Below are 19,495 nucleotides of genomic sequence, written 5' to 3' on the forward strand. Positions count from 1 at the left end.
CAAGATTTAGCACACATCAGAGATATTATCTCAAGAATAAATTTGCCAAACTTTTAATTAACACAGGAAGATTCAGCACACATCAGAGATGTTATCTCAAGAATAATTTTGCCACACTTTTAATACAGGAAGATGTAGCACACATCAGAAATGTTAACTCAAGATTTATCTTGCTAGAATTTTAATTAATTTTAATTTGAGTCCTAAATAATTGTTGATTTTGTAGTTTTTTCCTTTTGTCAACATTTGTTTCTCAAATGTAAACTAACAAAAACTTTTCTTGAATTATTAAATACATTCCTGATAAATTTTGTAATTCAATGTAAATCAGATCAGTTATATTCTCATGAAAATAAAGCTTACATGATTAGCAAGTTTAATTATTTGAAATGAATATACCTACTATGATTATTTAAGTTAGAACATGTTTTTATTGTTGTCTTATTTCGTTGACGTCAATATAGTACTTCCGAGTTGGTACAGTCAGAGTTCACCTGTAAATTATTTATTACTTTTTCTTAAGTTGTTAAAACAAATGATTTGTTCAATGATTTGTATAGAACATTAATTTCTGTTCTATACAGTACTCATCTATAGATTCAAAAAGATAATTTGTGACAACATTTTCCATCCTACCTGGCAAGGGATTATGATGAAACGTCCATGTCTTTTCAAATCTGTTCAATCGTCTGTGTAACGTTCCATATAAGTTAAAGTTAAATTTTCTAGTTCGCTTTCTATGTGAACAGACCATATTGGGATCAAAGCTTCTTTTTATCCAATTGTAATGACAAAGTTCGTTAATGTTATGTTGTTTCCGTAAATTGTAGTCACGAATCATTGTTATAACTTTTCACTTGAGCAAATATATTTGTGTTTTACTATTATTGTCCTCATTGGAATACATTCCTTTTATGCTTAATCACTAGATTCCATAATACAAACATTGTTATTCAAAAAGAGCCGATTTCCATAAACAATCATCTACAGAAGTAAGACGACCAGACAGTTTGTCAAAATTTTTTAAAAGATGCAAGATGACATCTGAAGATATGTCCAATAACCAATGCATGACTATAACATTCAACTCTATAAGTCTATAAATTCAAATCGTACCTTTTGACATGAATATTTTCCATGTAATTTGAATGAAAAATTTGAAAGCAGGAGTGTCTGTTAATTACAGTTGAGAATAGTTGATTAAAATAATTTCTCCATAGATTTGATCTTATACTGTTACTTGGTACATCACATGTATTACTGTAAAACTGTTCAGTAATCCCTTGTGTGCCACTAATATTCTTAATCTACTTTTCCTTTTGTTTTACATAATTTCTTCGGATAATGAACTTTTACATGTGCATGAAATAATTTACTAAAATTGTTCTTTTTACTAATTCTTATTTCTTTAATTCTAAATTTTAATTGCAACCGACACAAAAATCTTTTAAGAAATGCAAGACTTTTTGCTATTTATCCATAAAACGTTATACTGAAACAAGAATGCCTTATCATATCATATAAATTAATATTAATTGGTTTTTATCAACCTTCCAATAGACAAAAAATCATTTGTTTTAGTTTCAAACTGATGTATTTAAATTCTCCATTTCTTTGATGAAACAAGCCAGATAATTTTCTACATTAAAATCCATTTATTATTTGAGGTCGTGTTTCCAGACAATATTTCCTGGACTGTCATGTTTTATTTCCAATCACACAGAAGTATTCTCCCAGTGTTCACCAAATATTACCAACTGAATATTGATATGTCACTTCATCATACGAATGTCAATTTCAAGGGTTATCTAACGGGCCAGTACTGGCTCAATTCAACTTCCTAATTTCACATGATTGCTTTTTTATATCTTTATTTGTCCTATATTTATTCATAGAAGAAACACAATTTTTTGTTAGTTAAACGATATGTAAAAGATTCTGTTTATTTTTTCTGTTATTTTTTCTATTTATAAACTTTCTTGATTAATAACTTGATCAACTTTACACAATATAGACATCCCAAAGCAACAGTTCTGTTTCCAAATAGTACAGCAATTATATAAGAACCCTTAGACGAACAGCAATGATTGTAACTTTAAATCAGATTGTAAATTTATCATTCAATCAGAAAAATGAACCAAACATTTAATTATGAATTTATCAATGACAAAACTTTTAGTATTTGATTCAGAATTGCATTTTGAGCTTAAGATAATATTTCTTGGAAAGTTAATTCCTGATTAAAGAAATCTAATTCTGCGATCAATTTCCTCTTGATCACTTGAAGAACCGTACAAAATTTAAAACAAAAAGCCATATATCAATCAGTGCATAGCAATGAAATCCATTTCTTTTAACGTAATTCATTTTGTTCTATCCATTCATCTCACATTTGTCATAGAGAACTTCTATTCAGGCACAAAACAAATTGAATATGTCCCTTCTTTTAAATTTTCCATGTTTTATGAATAAACGTACAAAATCATTGGATTGTTTTCATTCAGACGATCGTAGAAGATCAATTTATCCAATAACGAGTCGGTAGATTACTTCTATAGAGTTCCTGACACTGCTGTACCTCGATAAACCTTCAATTAATATGTTTACATTTAAACTAGTGTTAATTTTTGTCGTAATAGAATCAAAGTTGTGGATAATATTTAAACAGTTCCTTTAATTAGTGATTTAATCAGTTTTCCAATAAAACAACGATAGTAAATATAAGGTCTGATTATAGATATCTACTGGATGTTCCATGAAGTACTTATAGCTTTCTTTGATATGGTATTGTTCGTTTTGATTTCTTATTTTTCCTATTTATCTATGTTACAGGTAGTATAAGTGCTAATTCTGTTTTGATTTCTACAGTATATTTTTATATCTACCATTTGTTATGGTTTCACTTGACAAGATCTTCAGGTAGTCACACTATATATATATAGCTACACCATTATTATTCAATTAAATTCCTTCTTTTATCTAAATCTCAAAAGACTTCAATGTAATTAAGCATTAGAATGTTTCATGCATCATGAATGGAGATCTTCTGAAATCTCTTCAGTTTTACACTGATTAGATAAATTTCTCTAAAACTAGTCAGGATTTTCTTTAAATCGATGACTTGAATTGTCATAACATCTCAGGAAAAAGTTTGACATTAAAAAGACATTTATAATGCATAATTTATTTGAGCAGTATGAATATCATTTCTTAAATTTTAGTAACTAGTCACTAACTCAACTAGTGATCGATACAGATAGATAAAAGTCACTGATTCAAGTACAGAAATAGATAAAATTGATTCAATGACTCAACTTTTGAAATTAAGTAATGTCACTAACTCAACTATTGAAATTAAGTAATGTCACTGACTCAACTATTGAAATTAAGTAATGTCACTGACTCAACTATTGAAATTAAGTAATGTCACTGACTCAACTATTGAAATTAAGTAATGTCACTGACTCAACTATTGAAATTAAGTAATGTCACTGACTCAACTATTGAAATTAAGTAATGTCACTGACTCAACTATTGAAATTAAGAAATGTCACTGACTCAACTATTGAAATTAAGTAATGTCACTGACTCAACTATTGAAATTAAGTAATGTCACTGACTCAACTAATGAATTTATATATTAAAATCACTGTTTCAAATAAGGAAATAGATTTAAGAAACTGACTCAACTAATGAAATTACGTATTGTCACTGACTGATTCATCTACAGAAATAGATCAAAGTCATTGAATCAACTAGAGAAATAGATTAAAGTCACTGATTCAAATAGAAAAATAGATTTCAAAAACAGACTCAACTAGAGAAATAGATTGAAGTCCCTGATTCAAAAAAGTGAATAATTTAAAATCACTGATTCAACTAGAGAAATAGATTAAAGTCATTGACTCAACTTAGAGGAATAGATTAAAGTCACTGATTCAAATAGAAAAATAGATTTCAAAAACCGACTCAACTAGAGAAATAGATTGAAGTCACTGATTCAACTGAAGGAATAGATTAAAGTCACTGATTCAAATAGAAAAATAGATTTCACCAATCGACTCAACTAAAGGAATATATTAAAATCACTGATTCAGCTAAAGAAATAGATTAAAGGCACTGATTCAACTAAAGGAATATATTAAAATCACTGATTCAACTAAAGGAATAGATTAAAGGCACTGATTCAACTAAAGGAATATATTAAAATCACTGATTCAGCTAAAGAAATAGATTAAAGGCACTGATTCAACTAAAGGAATATATTAAAATCACTGATTCAACTAAAGGAATAGATTAAAATCACTGATTCAACAAGAAGAATAGATTAAAGGCACTGATTCAACTAAAGGAATATGTTAAAATCACTGATTCAACTAGAGGAATAGATTAAAGGCACTGATTTAACTAGAGGAATAGATGAATTTTTTATTAGGTACTGATTTAACTAAAGGAATGTCCCAAAAGAGTTGTTGCAAGGGTTGTTAGTATATAGTGAAGGTGGTCCTCTCTCTACATGAGGCAGTGAAGGTGGTCCTCTCTCTACATGAGGCATTGGATTTTGCATCCCCAGTCTAACAGGAAATGGATCGAAATCATACATCCAACATAGCAAACTAGATTCCCCAATGTTGCAAGGGTCTTCCTGCTTGAAATGGAATCCCCATTTTGGCAAGGGTCTTCCTGCTTGAAATGGAATCCCCATTTTGCCAAGGGTCTAGCTTCCTGCTTGAAATGGAATCCGCATTTTGGCAAGGGTCTTCCAGCTTGAAATGGAATCCCCATTTTGGCAAGGGTCTTCCTGCTTGAAATGAAATCCCCATTTTGGCAAGGGTCTTCCTGCTTGAAATGGAATCCCCATTTTGGCAAGGGTCTTCCTGCTTGAAATGGAATCCCCATTTTGGCAAGGGTCTTCCTGCTTGATATGGAATCCCCATTTTGGCAAGGGTCTTCCTGCTTGAAATGGAATCCCCATTTTGGCAAGGGTCTTCCTGTTGTACATAAGAATAACGAGATCAAATAAACTCATATATCAGTTCTTAACAAAAATCCTTTTCCCTTATGTTATACATCTTTTGACTGGATAAAGTTTATCATTGTTCAATGAATCATTTTACAATGTATATTAAATTAGTGTATTATTTTTTCACTCAATAACATCTCTAGAACTGAAGAAACAACTCTGAACCATCTGTTGATTTATACAGCGAAAAAATTCAGACCATGATTTCTAGTTTTATACAAAAGGTATGATGTTGACATCAAATACAATCAACTTAACAAATCACTAAGACTAGACTAAAACAACTTCAGCATTTCTCACCTCCAGAAGGATTTCTAATGGTCAATAACACTGATTCATGTCATAAGATTTTGACAAATTCAATTATTTGTGGCTAAAGAATGTAACTATACGAAATCTAATTACAGAAGCTAACTGGACATACTTCATTTGTCTCCATTCACAACATTTACTATGATCCCGGCTTGTTCCTGTCATGGAATCGCTAATTTACTGTATATGGTTTATGTCTAACAACAATAATATTGTTTCTCTATTTTCAAAGATGTTACAAATCAGTGTTCAGGAAATTGCTACGTCGTAGTTTTTTTTCTTAAGAAGTTAATTACAGTAAAATTCAATTGATCATTACATTTCTGATACTTAAGACGGATATTTAAAACCTGAGATACACAAGATAAATAAGTCTAGCTTTTAATCTTTTGGAAACATTATTTCAACTTTTCTCTTTGTAAATATTTGTATCAATCTTCAAGTAGAAGATGGATTTTTTAATGTCTCTTTTGTGAAAGGTACTTTATAAAATGTCCCTGAAAAAATTCAGACACAGTATTCTTTCATTGCGCAGTGTTTACACAAACTATAAAAATGAAAAATGAAATTTTTATTGCTTTGTTGGGCTTAGCCCTTTTTTATTCCATATTTGTAAATATAGAAACAAGAAGATGTGGTATGATTGCCAATGAGACATCTCTCCATAACAGACCAAATGACACAGAAACATATATTATTTAAAAAAAAACTATAGGTCACAGTACAGCCATCAAATATGAGCAAAACACATGAAAGTTCATTCAACTGACTGCACACACTGATTTCAAATCAACAAAATAGAGGTTATATTTAAGAATACAAAGATTTACACTAACTTCAAAATTCAATTTTGTTCGAAACAATAACCTAATTGTTTTACACCATTTTTATCATCAAAATGAATTTATCAATTCCTTACTTTTTAAAAAATCAGCTTTCCCTGTTAAAAAAAAAATACCAAAAAATGTATATATCTGTCAGTTTCATCAGGAATCCATCCCTTAATACTGTTATACAACGACTTGTTATAGAGTAAATACATTATTCAAAGTACTGATGTTTTGAGAGATAGCTTTTATTACATCCAGTGGGAGCTAGTAATTTTAGTGAAAAATATATTCATATATATAATGCACATAAAATTGAATTTTGGTTAAATTGCTAGTTATGTAATGTTGGTTCTGAACAATTTGGAATTACTTAATGACAAGTTTCAGCATTATAGCATTTTAAATCTTTATTCTTACGATTCTTTGAAATGAATTGATACAAATCACGAAAAGTTCTGGCATATTACACAATAAATACAGCAGCAAGTCAGGCGAAAGGTTTCATTACGTTGGCTTTTCAGCATAAAATTTGTAATATCGTTAATTAAGATAATCAAAGTGCTGGATAGCACCTCTGGAAAGTTTGCAACTGTAGCTGTGTATTATTCCAAAAAGATTATAGACGTGTATTATTTCAAAAATGTATTTCATCACAGCTTGGATGTTTTAAACTAAACCATTGTCTTGTCAGTAATTATCAAAAGTCACCTTTTTCATGTTTGTCATAAAAAGTTTTGATATTTTCTATTGCAACCTAAAACTGTAGATCTAAAATATTGAAATATACAGAAAGCTCTCACTGATAATTTCTTTTTAAGTACCCATGCCATGTCAACATCAAGGGCCTGTGAATTAGTATTTTTCTATTGGTTTAGATCCTTCATATTTGTTTTTAGTAAATTAACACGTAAGTTTTTTTGTTTGAATTGCTCCACATGTTTCCTATCGGGGCCTTTTATAGCTTTCTGCATGTATATGGTACAGATATTTCTCATTATTGACGACAATATGGTGTCCTATAGTTATTTATACATTTTCCTCCTTTGAACTCTTTTGGATAGCATTGGTTCTTTGCAAAAAATACCACATCCTTTTTTATAAATAAGACAGTTACAGTAACTTAAATCAATACAACTGTAATGAAAGTGAATTTATATTAAAGGCTTTTATCAAAAATAGGGAACGTGTCCATGGGACACAAATGATGCCCCCGCTAGCATTAATGTTATAAAGGGTCACAACTCAAGAACTGTAAATGTGCATGACGCTACCAAAATGTGTACTTGATCTGAGTTATGGGGTAATAAGCATTGTTTAAACATTCTAATTACACAGTATTGCGCAATAGATTTGTTAGATCTTGACATTTGTTTTGTGTCAGAAACCTATATATTATGTCAAAAATTTGATCGCAATCCAAATTCAGAGCTATATCAAGCTTGAATGTTGTGTCCATAGTTGCCCCTAACTGTTCAGGGTTTCAACCTCTGTGATCGTATAAAGATGTGCCCAGCGGAGCATCTGGTTCCATTTGTAACGAGGCACAACCCTAGAGCAGAAAAAATTACTCCACCAAAATTCAAGATTGATCTTTGTTTTTTTGTTAAAAGTATTCACTGTATACATTTCATAACAAATGTTTGAGCGAACTTAAGTTAGATAACTGAAACGAAAATATTCAGCAATTTTTTACATATGTAAAGGGGCATAACTCTAAAATAGTATAACTATCGCCACCAAAATTCAAACTTGATCAGTGTTTGTGGTAATGAGCATTGTGTATACGATTCATAGCATTTGGTTAAGACAAACTAAAGTTAGAGAACAGAAACTAAAATTTCCAGCAACTTTCCTATTTGTAAAGTAGCATAAAATGCTAGAATGGTAAAAGTGACGCAACTAAAATTCAAACTTGACTTGTGAATTGTGATTATAAGCATTGCGTATAAGATTCATACAATTTGGTTCAGGCAAACTAAAGTAAGAGAACAGAAACGAATTTTTGGATGTACGGAGGTACATGTACGTACAAGTAAGGGAAGGACGTACATACTTACAGCAGAACAAGGATAAAACTCAATACGGTGGGAGCATAACAACAGCAGTATGACCACAGGAATAAAAAGTTTATATACACTAGAGTCATAGAGGTGCTTATAACCTGCAACACATTTAGTTGCTGTTGTAAAATTAAGCATGGTCTTATGAGTTAAGAACATTTGAGAATTTTTGTTTTAAGCCATTAATTTGATATATTACGGTAATCATTGCCTCTGTGTTTGGGTGACAAAGCAATTGAAGTCTATTTATATAGGGCATTGTATGCCTTAAAACTTTTCCAGATGCACAGGCCGCGGTTTGTCTGTAATCTATCTAAATTTTGAGGTGAAAATGCAGCCATTTTAGCCAAAGGGTACACATCATGAACCTTAATCATTTCTATAGAACTTGTCTTGATACCCTCATGAGCTATAATATTCGAAGAAGTAGATGTTGACTCGGTTGCTTTTAATACGGATGCTATATGATACGAATTTACAATAATACACCAGAAGTGGTATGATGTAAATTATTGGAAGAAGACTGAAGAAGAACTGACGTTGGGCAGAAGAACTGACGTTGGGTGAATGTTTTTCTGCTGTCAGTTTGATCCAATTGAGCATGCTGAACGAGTAAAGTTCCGTATTACTTTTCAATTTTCCGACGGCTAGGTCAAAATGTCAACTTCTTCTCGCATTTTAATCAGTCATTCCCGATTTTTCGATACACTCGGGATTTTACCACGTTTACGTACGTACATATAGTAAACAGGTAAAAGTAGAGCGGGGAAATGTTCATTCATGAAATATTCATGAATGAATGAAAACGCAATCTCGCGTAGATTTCTTGTGATTTTCTCTACAGCGCATGGCAGATCCGCGAAGTAGTGTTTGTAATACTCATTTTTAAAATGAAGTTAAATTCATCTGAATCGTCGGTGAATATTCATTTCTTTTTATTCAAGCTGTAATCTTTTCAGTCAAAACAGTAGTTACTCAAAATTTTAAAAGAATCTTCCAAGAATCAGAACTCAAACACTAGTACTACACTATCTCGGAGTAGAATATATTGCGATAATCTGTCAACCGGAAGTTTGAGGCCGACGCCTAAGGAAAGTAGCAATAGCAAGCTATAGCAAACTTTCCAAAAACGCATAATCATAAATCCTTAAAATATTACCATAAATTATTAACATAATGTATCACTGTCAATTTTTATCATTTTGATATGTAAAGAAATTATTAGTATTCAAGAGCAACTTTTCAATTTACATATGCAATTTCATAAAATCATGGAATTTGGTAATTAAATAAATGCTTTACCCAGCATCTTTTTTGGCCATCCCTTCAAAACCTACAAAGTAAAATTTAAGTCTTAACCAGAATTTAAAGTGGTAAAAATGTGTAAAACAACAATTTTATTTGATAATGCCACAACATTTTTTCATTAGCATTGATATAATCATTAACTTGGTTAATAAAGGACTTCATATTTCGACTGGACCAAATGATTTCTATCTAAAATTTGTAACTGTTTGACAGACAACCTCACACATTATTGTTTAACGGTTTAGTCAAATCAATCCTACTGTATGAGGATAATAATATCCTTATGTTTTATTGTAAGAACGCAATAAGAGGAATGTTGTTTGAACTCCAGTAAAAGAAAATCAGTTCAAAAGGCCACTAGATTTAGATATTGATTTAGAGGAATCTTTTGAGAGCCTTGGAGTAAATCAGCAATACAATCCCTCATCTCTACAGAACAGATGATTCCCATAAAATAAAATCCCATTTCTTTAAATGTACATTCCCGTCCATAAACTGTACCGACAAGGACAATAATGTGGCTTTCTTGTTAAACAAATGGCACATAAATCACAAACATAACATTTCTATCTGCTTAGTTTTTTTACTGATTCCCATTGTTGAGTTTTATTGAGGATTAAATTTCCCACACTGATAGAATAGTGACATTGGCATAAAATCAAGCTAAACTTTGGTTGAAAACCAGCTCATTTATAACATTAACAATTATAATCTAAAGATATCATTCCTTATAACATAGAATAGACAACAATAACATAGAACAGACAACAGCCGAAGGTCACCAATGGGTCTTCAATGCAGTGAGAAACTCCTGCACTCAGAGGTGTGCTTCAGCTGGCCCTAAACAAAAATGTATACTAGTTCAGTGATAATGGACATCATAATAAACTGCGAAACTGTTACAACTGAATTACAGGCTCCTGACTTGGGACCAGGCACATAGAGAATCTTATGGCAAAATACTAAATTTACCAAAAAATTAAAATATCTAGGAAACAGTAATAATTATATCAAATCTATTACAAATTGATAGCCAATGCTTTTAAAATTCTGATTTAAATAGTTTTAAATAAAATCAACATCCCTTTGAGTAAATTAAATTTTTAAATTTTGCACTGCTTATGCAAAGATAGCTCAGTTTCCCTTTTCTGAACTGGTATACAAACCCAGGATTTGTCAGTCATTAAAAAGATACCACATGCAGATGTTGATTTCTTCAGAAAATGCCTGAATCTTATGGCAAAATGTACTATTGGGCAGAATTATTGTTTCTCTATCTTTAATGTAGGAAGCTATATGCATTAATCTTTTGAAAAATAAGAAATATTAAGCAAGAAAAATGGCCTTAAAAGCTGTCAATATATTTCTGATCTTCTCCGATCTGGTATCTCAGTTAACAAAAGTCACAATAATTAACTCATCTACCAAGTTCTATTTCCAGAAATAACATTTTTGTATTGCACAAATGTCTACAGATTGACTGACAAATCTTTAATAAACATAATTCAATTAATCAAATGTATCCAAGTTTTGAGATTATTTGAAAGTTAATCAAACATTTGCCAAGGAACCAGACACCAGGTCACATAAAACTTGTCAAAATCTAACAGATATCATTTCAGAAAAATATAACATAACTTTTCCATTTATAGACCTATAAATCAAATATCAGTATCTCAAAACATCTCATTTGAGTAAACTTCATATTTCCTGATGCAACTAATTAGTCCAAATTGTGCAGTTACTTTAAAAGTACAAAGAATAATCTAGACATTAGTAGTAAAGTACATCAATGTTTAGTATATAGATCGAATAACACACAAGTACAGCATTATGAAATAAATGGGGAATGTGTCCATAGGGACACATATGATGCCCCCGCTAGCACATAACGTTATAAAGGGACATAACTTAAGAACTGTAAAAGTGACGCTACTAAAATTTGAACTTAAGCTGAGTTATGTGGTAATAAGCATATTACATACATTTCATAACATTTAGTTGAGAAAAATATAAGTTGGAGAACAGAAAAGAAAAAATCAGTAATTTTTCCATTTGTAAAGAGGCATTATTATAAACCCTAGAATGGTAAAAATAACGCCACCAAAATTCAAACTTGATCTGCGTTTTGTGGTATTATAAGCTTAAATGTGTATAAGTTTCATGACATTTGGTTGAAGCAAACTAAAAGTGAAAACAGAACAGAAAAAATCAGCAATTTTTCATTTTGTAAAGGGGCATAACTCTTGAACGATATAATAGACACCTACAAAATTCAAACTCTAGCTGTGAACATTGTGTATAAGTTTCATATCATTTGGTTGAGAGAAACTAAAGTTAGAAAATTGGAATGAAAAATTCAGCAATTTTTCCATTTGTAAAAGGGCATAACTCTAGAATGGTGAAAGTGATGCCACCAAAATTCAATCTTGACAAAGTGTTTTGTGCTAATTAGCATTGTGTATAAGTTTCATAACATTTGGTTGAGGCAAACTAAAGTTAAAGAACAGAAAACAATTTTGGGATGTATGTACAAAAAGACAAACGGGCGCACTACGTTTGCGCGCATTTGGGATTAAAATGTTTTACGTTTGCGTGCAGCTTTTGATTACATATGCACGCATTCATTTTACAGGTAAACTCAGGTAAAAATATAAATAAAGATTAAATCAAATTGTAATTGACCATATATTATTTTTATTTTCATTTTCATAATGAATATGACTATCAATTATTAATTTTGAAATATTTCTTAATTCAAATTATATATTGTTCATATTGAATTCTAAAACCAATTATAAAGTGATCATTATAAACTCCGTAGTATAGCTGAAGGCATACATGTAACTTCATTGTGAATATTTCAGGATGAAAATTGTTTCAACTAATAGTGTTCGTTTTTAAAATTAGTAAATAATTTAAATTAGTTTGTGAAATTACACCAACGTACAAACATGGAGTTTCGGCACGTACCGACATGTAAAGTAATGAATTTATCAATACTTTTACCTTTATTAAAGATAATAGCTATGTTTAAACATTTTAACATTTTCATCTGTATATATTTCTAGGATTTAGTGATTGTGCATAATAAAACGGACTTATCTTGCTCGAAATCCCACTTCCACCTCATCGTTGGTGAGCAGGGGACTAAGACTAACGGAATGAGTACTTATACTTGTAAATAATTGAACAAATTATAAATAAATAAGTATTATTACCTGTGTTTTACCTGAGTTTGCCTGTAAAAAAAATGCGTGCAATTGTAATCAAAAGCTGCGCGCAAACGTAATGATTTTTGTGCGCAAATGTAATGGTAATGTGCGCAAACGTAATGCACCAAGACAAACATGGGTAAAACTAAATGCCCCCTCTGCTATGGCAGGGGCATAATAAAAAGTATTTGTCACTTCCAATTTTTCATAATATATATATATCATATAAAACAACACTTTATTTTCAAAACTTGGTATAGATAAAAAGCCTAACTTTTTTTTGTTTTTTATCACAGGTTAATTTGTTTTATATATTTTTATTGCAATGTGTTTTGTATAATCTTTTCCTTTATTATTTTTGTTTTTATCTTATACTGAATGATGACATCAATTTGTAAAATATCAAAGTGAAAAATATATACTTGTATAAAAAGTTCCATTTTTTTTTTTTGAAAGACATTTATAGACAAAACACTTATATATTTGACAAACCTTTTTGAACCTTTACGTTTGTACTTATTTTTTTACTAAAATGAAGTACATTTCATTTATAATGTCTTCTGAAAATTAATAATAGTTCACTTTATATCATTTTAAAAACTTCATTCAATGGGAAAAAAATATGCATTTAAAGTATATGAAGACCCTTAACACAATTGACCTAATTATACGAAAAGTTGGTTAATCTTTGAGTATAAAATCACTAGCAGCTATCAGTCTCTTATAAATAGTATGGTTATGGCTTCTTTTTTAAGAATTCAAATGGCTGAGAATCTCGTAAAGTCTTTTGGTTTCCTTTGTAGTAAGAATACCTTAACATGATTTTATAAAACCAGCGTGCCTACTTGACAGGAATTATTAAATGTCTTTAAGCATCTTACCAAGTAACACAACAACTTGTTCATCCAATAAGGACGATCAAATTGTTATTAAAAACGGAACAAAAGCATTTTACGATTCTATCAAAAGAGGAAGCAATATGAATCGTAAGATGTGGTAATGAGATAAGAAAAAAGTTTTGGCAATATCTTTAACTCTCTCACACATGAATCCCAATAAATGAGGCTTGAAATAGTTTTAACACAGGATATTGCATCAATAACACAACTGTGATAGGGACATTAAATCACAGTTATGACTCAGACCCCTGAGGGAACACTCTTAAAAAAAGTTTATTGAAAAAATCCTTATTCAGGACGCTGCCATTTGAATGAGATGTTACACAACTGAAGTCAAATTAATCCTTCTAGATCTTGGTTTATTGCATAGAGAGGGTTTTAATCACATAATATATTAAATGTTACGACAACATAGTGGAAATTGCAAAATCGTTGAAGCAACATGAACTGTCGATTTTTACACAGATTATAGGATTCAATATCAGGGAAAACATTGATACTCATCATTAAACCAAATTAAAGGAACTAGAAACACATACTAAAAAGGTTTGCTGAACAGGCTAAATAAGCAATAATTGTACGGAAATGAACATTTAGAACCATTTAGTATGCAACAGATACAATTTACAACAATCCCACATGATTTTTTATCCTTTTCTAAGCAGAAAATTTATTCCAAACTGTTCATTTATTTGTACTTTAACAGCATTTTCAATTTTCCAGTTGAAAATGAGATTTAAAAAGATAAACTTATTTCAAAACCATGTGCTGTTATAACATGTGTAATATATGCCAATTAAACAATTCCTACAATTCTCTTTCTCTAAAATGTCTTAAAATTGAACTTCCTTTTAATCATTTCTAATTCTCTCTCACTCTTAATTAGAGTTTGTAACATATAGATTAAACACCCAATCTTTGTAGAGGATTGACCAGAGTTTATGTTTGGTCTTTTTATAAGATTATTGGTCCATCAATTCTAAACTTTTTTGTTGACTTTACAAAAAGTTGCAAATCAAAAACAAAATCCTTTAAGTATGACAGTGTAAAGGGGTACAGAGTAGTGAGTATAGCAATGTTGCTTCAATTTTTTTTTAAGATTTAAAAAACTAAACATTAAACATTCATATATAATTGTACATTTATGTTCATTTAATGAATTAATCATTAAGGCAAATAATTCATATTTTATGTAGGTTTTCAATAGCAACGCATATATCAATAAAATTGAGAATGGAAATGGGGAATGTGCCAAAGAGATAACAACCCGACCATAGAAAAAAACAACAGCAGAAGGTCACCAACAGGTCTTCAATGTAGCGAGAAATTCCCGCACCCGGAGGCGTCCTTCAACTGGCCCCTAAACAAATATATGCAAGTTCAGTGATAATGCGGCGGGGTTAAACATGTTTGTGAGATCTCAACCCTCCCCCTATACCTCTAGCCAATGTAGAAAAGTAAATGCATAACAATACGTAAATTAAAATTCAGTTCAAGAGAAGTCCGAGTCTGATGTCAGAAGATGTAACCAAAGAAAATAAACAAAATGACAATCATACATAAATAATAACAGACTACTAGCAGTTAACTGATATGCCAGCTCCAGACTTCAATTAAACTGACTGAAAGATTATGATTTCATCATATGAACATCAGGCACAATCCTTCCCGTTAGGGGTTTAGTATCATACCATCATGACATATATGAGAAGAACATAACCCGTGTCATGCCAACAAGTATATTTTTTTCGTGGTCATGAGTCTTGAGTCAGTAGTGGTACAAATTCGCAATGATTGCAGTTCTTCTAGTTGATCGTAATTGTTCGTATTAGTTGACTGTTTGTAGTTCAAGTTGACTTTAGTACGAGCTTGTAAAAGTATGAATGGACTTGCTTCCCTGGAAAGAAAACTGAGTTTGTGTTCTACATTACAAAAGTTATGAGACACAAATCAGACAAATGTTTACTACTACAGGGATCAATGGTGAGGTCTGACCTGTCCATAGTAAATTTAAATGACTCCCACCTTCACCAAAAGTCCATGATGTCTAAGTTTGGGATAGCAAAGTGATATGCATATGTGACGCCTATAAGATTGACCGTGTATGTCATTCAATCTTTTTGAAATGACAAACAGGAATGAAATGAATATGGTTTAGGAGTAATGGTATCTCAATCTTTTACAAGTTCTCAAAACACACACAAGAGGGTGTGGGGTGACCCTAGGGACTACCCCTATTTTTCATTTGATTTTTTATATTGTCCCATACATGAATGTATATGGTCTAGTGGTGGGGATCTCGACCGTTATCAAGTTTTCAAACAGGAGGGGGTGGGGTACCCCAGTGACTTCCCCTATATTTCATTTGATTTGTTATATTGTCCAATACATGAATATATATGGTTGAGGGGTGGGGATATCATCTGTTTCCAAGTTATCAAACAGGATTGGGTAGGGTGACCTTCAGGACTCTCCCTATATTTCATTTGATTAGTTCTTTTGTGCCATACATGAAAATATATGGTTTAATTTAAAGGTGGAGATCTTGACTGTTTCCAAGTTCTCAAACAACAGGAGGGGTGGGGTGACCGCAGGGACTCTCCTATATTTTATTTGATTTGTTATTTAGTCCCATACATGAGTATATATGGTTCAGGGGTGAGGATCTCGACTGTTTCCAAGTTCTCAAACAGGAGGGTGCAGTGGCCCTAGGGACTCCCCTATAATTTGTTTGATTTGTTATATTGTCCAATACATGAATATATATGGTTTATGGGTGGGGATCTCAACGGTTTTCAAATTCTCAAACAGGAAGGGGTAGAGTGGCCCCACGAACTCCACCTATATTTCATATGATTTGTTATATTGTTCCATACATGAATATATATGGTTTAAGGGTGGGGATCTCGACCGTTTCCAAGTTCTCAAACAGGAGGGGTGGGATGACCCACAGGGACTCCCCTATATTTCATTTGATTTATTATATTGTCCCATACATGAATATATATGGTTTAGGGGTGGGGATCTCGACTGTTTCAAAGTTCCCAAACAGGAGGGATGGGGTGACCCCAGGGACTCCCCCTGTATTTCATTTGATTGGTTATATTGTCCAATACATGAATAAATATGGTTGAGGGGTGGGGATCTCGACTGTTTCCAAGTTCTAAAGCAGGAGGTGGTGGGTGACCCTAGGGACTTCACCTATATTTCATTTGATTAGTTATATAGTCCCATACATGAATGTATATGGTTGAAAGGTGGGGATCTCATCCGTTTCAAAGTTATCAAACAGGAGGCGGTAGAGTGTCCCAAAGGACTCCACATACATATCATATGATTTGCTTACATTCAGGTATCATATAATCTAGTTGCACTATATGTGTAAAATAAGAAACTTCCAGCTATTTCAACTGACCCATTAAAATTGAGAAAAAAAAATACCCATTGAAATTTTTTTACAATGCAAAGATGTATTTTGTCATCTGTCTGATTTTTTTAAAAGTTGATCGCCAAAACTCAGAATTACCCATATCCGCTTCCGGAATCGGATCCGATATTGTAATTTTCTTCTCACGTCAGCCATTTTGTTTTCAATATTGTTTTTGTCAGATACGATTTTACTCGAATTTACACATTCTTTGTCGGCGATTATCTGTATAAAGCTAGCGGTTGAACAAAATGAACATCGCTGTCATGAATAATAATGCTAAAAACAAGTTTTGAGATCGTTTATTTAGGAGACTTTTGTAAAAAGGTTTGCAAAGTTATTTTTTATTTCCTCTCAAGTCGGGCATGTCAAGCGTAGCTAGTAACCAAGTCGAAAGTCCGACTGCAAAAGTGGGAGGTCACAGACCTCGGACAACCGCTAATTTGAACCCCTGCCTCCAAATTGAAAAGATACAAAAAATATGTCTTATAATTTAAAATTGCCGCCAACAGCATGAACAGTGGAACCTATTTTTAGACTACTGACGTAGTTGACTACGTATTGACGACAAACAATATTCCTACGACTTTTGCCATTTGAAAAATCTAAACTACTTGTCTTTAGAGATTTTCGGAGATTAACCATTTCATACATTTGTTCTTTGACAGCTTAGCCAAAATCTCAGGGGATAATAAACTACATAAAGATTCCTAATGTGCCCTACTTCCTATGTGCATCTTCAAGGATCATTTAAGGTTTTTCTAGTCATATTTTTTGTAATTAAGTATGAAAAAACTGTCCAATTAGTAATAAATAACATAACATCCAGCTAGATAATAACAATGATACATATTTCAGCATTTATTGGGTAGCACACAAATCTAGGGTGCTCGCATAAGGCAGCTTAATGGCCTAAAAACAGTTCATGAAAACAACTTATTCTATATATCATGTATATCTCCTGGGGAAAACAATCTTTTTTTAACTTACTGTGATCATTTCTGATATTTGCCATTATTTTTAACTTAAGTCCTTGTGAACAGGGAATATGGTATTCTTTTGAATAATTTGTATTATGAGGACACAATTAGTATAATCTTATCTCTCTTATAACAATTGTATCAAAGTTGTAAAAGATAAAAGTTATAAATAATAGGGATAAAACAAATATGATTATTATTGGTATGTTAAACAGACAGATATTCTCATAACAAAGGTTTACTGACCAATTTGGACAAAAGAGTCAATGATTCTTTTATATTTATGGATAATAAATGTACTTTTATTGAATAAGGAAATTATGTTTGTATTACTGAAATATAAAGCAAAAATATAACAAAGGAAAAGATAAAGAATCGATCCAGACAATCTTTTTCAGAACAAAAGAAACTATTTTTTTTAATGAGTTTTTTTTTATTTTTTATATCAGATGAAATAATTATGATAGTTTATTTTTGTATTTATATAGGACCATAGTATGGCAAGAAGCAAAAAGTTGAATAATTCTGAACTAAAACCACATTTAAGCTTGATACAGGACTGTGTAAGATTAGAGCCCTTATTTTCACTGGAATAACAAGACATGGCCTTATAATTTAAGGCATCAGATTAAATGTGCCCATTCTAGCCAGACTTTACTGTGATTATCATGTGTACTTCCACAACAACCAAACAGACACCCCACTATGGCAAGGATTTCATTGTGTGGTGGAAGAAGACTAACAAAACCATATTTCAATACCCCAGCCACCCTTAGGTTTCAAGTACTTCGTGAGATTCTCATCTAATGTAATCCACCTTAGCAATCCAATTCAGGATGATATTTATTGTGAACATTCTTTAACGTTTCAAGGATCTGGGCTGAAAAATAATTTAACTGTCCAACAAGTTAGTATTGCACTTTATGCAACCCAGCAAAAAAAGGCTCCACAAACAAATTTGTACATTCAATTCATTGCATAACAACCTAAATTGCATGTAATTAAAGCTTGAACATTAACAAGTGTTTCCTAAGATATAAAATTAGAAAAAAATACTAAGTTACAGGAAGTAAGAATAATTCTGGGAATGAGACTTCACTGATTTATACCACTATCTCTGTTCACTAAATATCCAAAAGATGAAAATCATTCAGAAAACAATTAAATCAGGAAGAATTGTCGCCAATTACTGAGCAACAACATGTGTCTAATGGCTTAACGGAGGGTTTAAAGAGATAATATAAGGAAGTTATTACAAAAGACAGCAGATGATACACCCTTTGTCCGCAGTACAGGTTAATGTCAGCTGGGCTGTGTTTTGATTGTCACGTACTCTTGGTGAAATATTGCGTACCAATTCACATCATATAAGTAGTTTTAAGTCATCAATTGAAAAATGCTCCTACTAGATCTTCTTTTACTCAGCTCAATTTTTATTAGA

The 19,495-nt window shown here is 31.5% G+C and overlaps 1 protein-coding gene across 7 annotated transcripts in view; it reads right to left on the reverse strand.

The window, feature by feature from the left end:
• The window catches only part of LOC139484892 (protein Fe65 homolog), a 122,738-nt gene that overhangs the window by 59,203 nt on the left and 44,040 nt on the right, over nt 1-19,495 (reverse strand). For 2 of the 7 annotated variants that reach the window (XM_071268929.1, XM_071268931.1), the window contains exon 1: nt 637-2,532. The exons of the other annotated variants lie outside the window; for them this stretch is intronic. In XM_071268929.1, coding sequence (XP_071125030.1) covers nt 637-841 — 205 coding nt within the window. In that variant the 5' untranslated portion in view covers nt 842-2,532. Of the gene's footprint in view, nt 1-636; nt 2,533-19,495 lie in introns of those variants that run through there. 7 annotated transcript variants of the gene reach the window in all.

Source organism: Mytilus edulis, chromosome 8 (genome assembly GCF_963676685.1).
Source record: "Mytilus edulis chromosome 8, xbMytEdul2.2, whole genome shotgun sequence".
In the NCBI taxonomy this organism is placed as follows: Eukaryota; Metazoa; Mollusca; class Bivalvia; order Mytilida; family Mytilidae; genus Mytilus; species Mytilus edulis.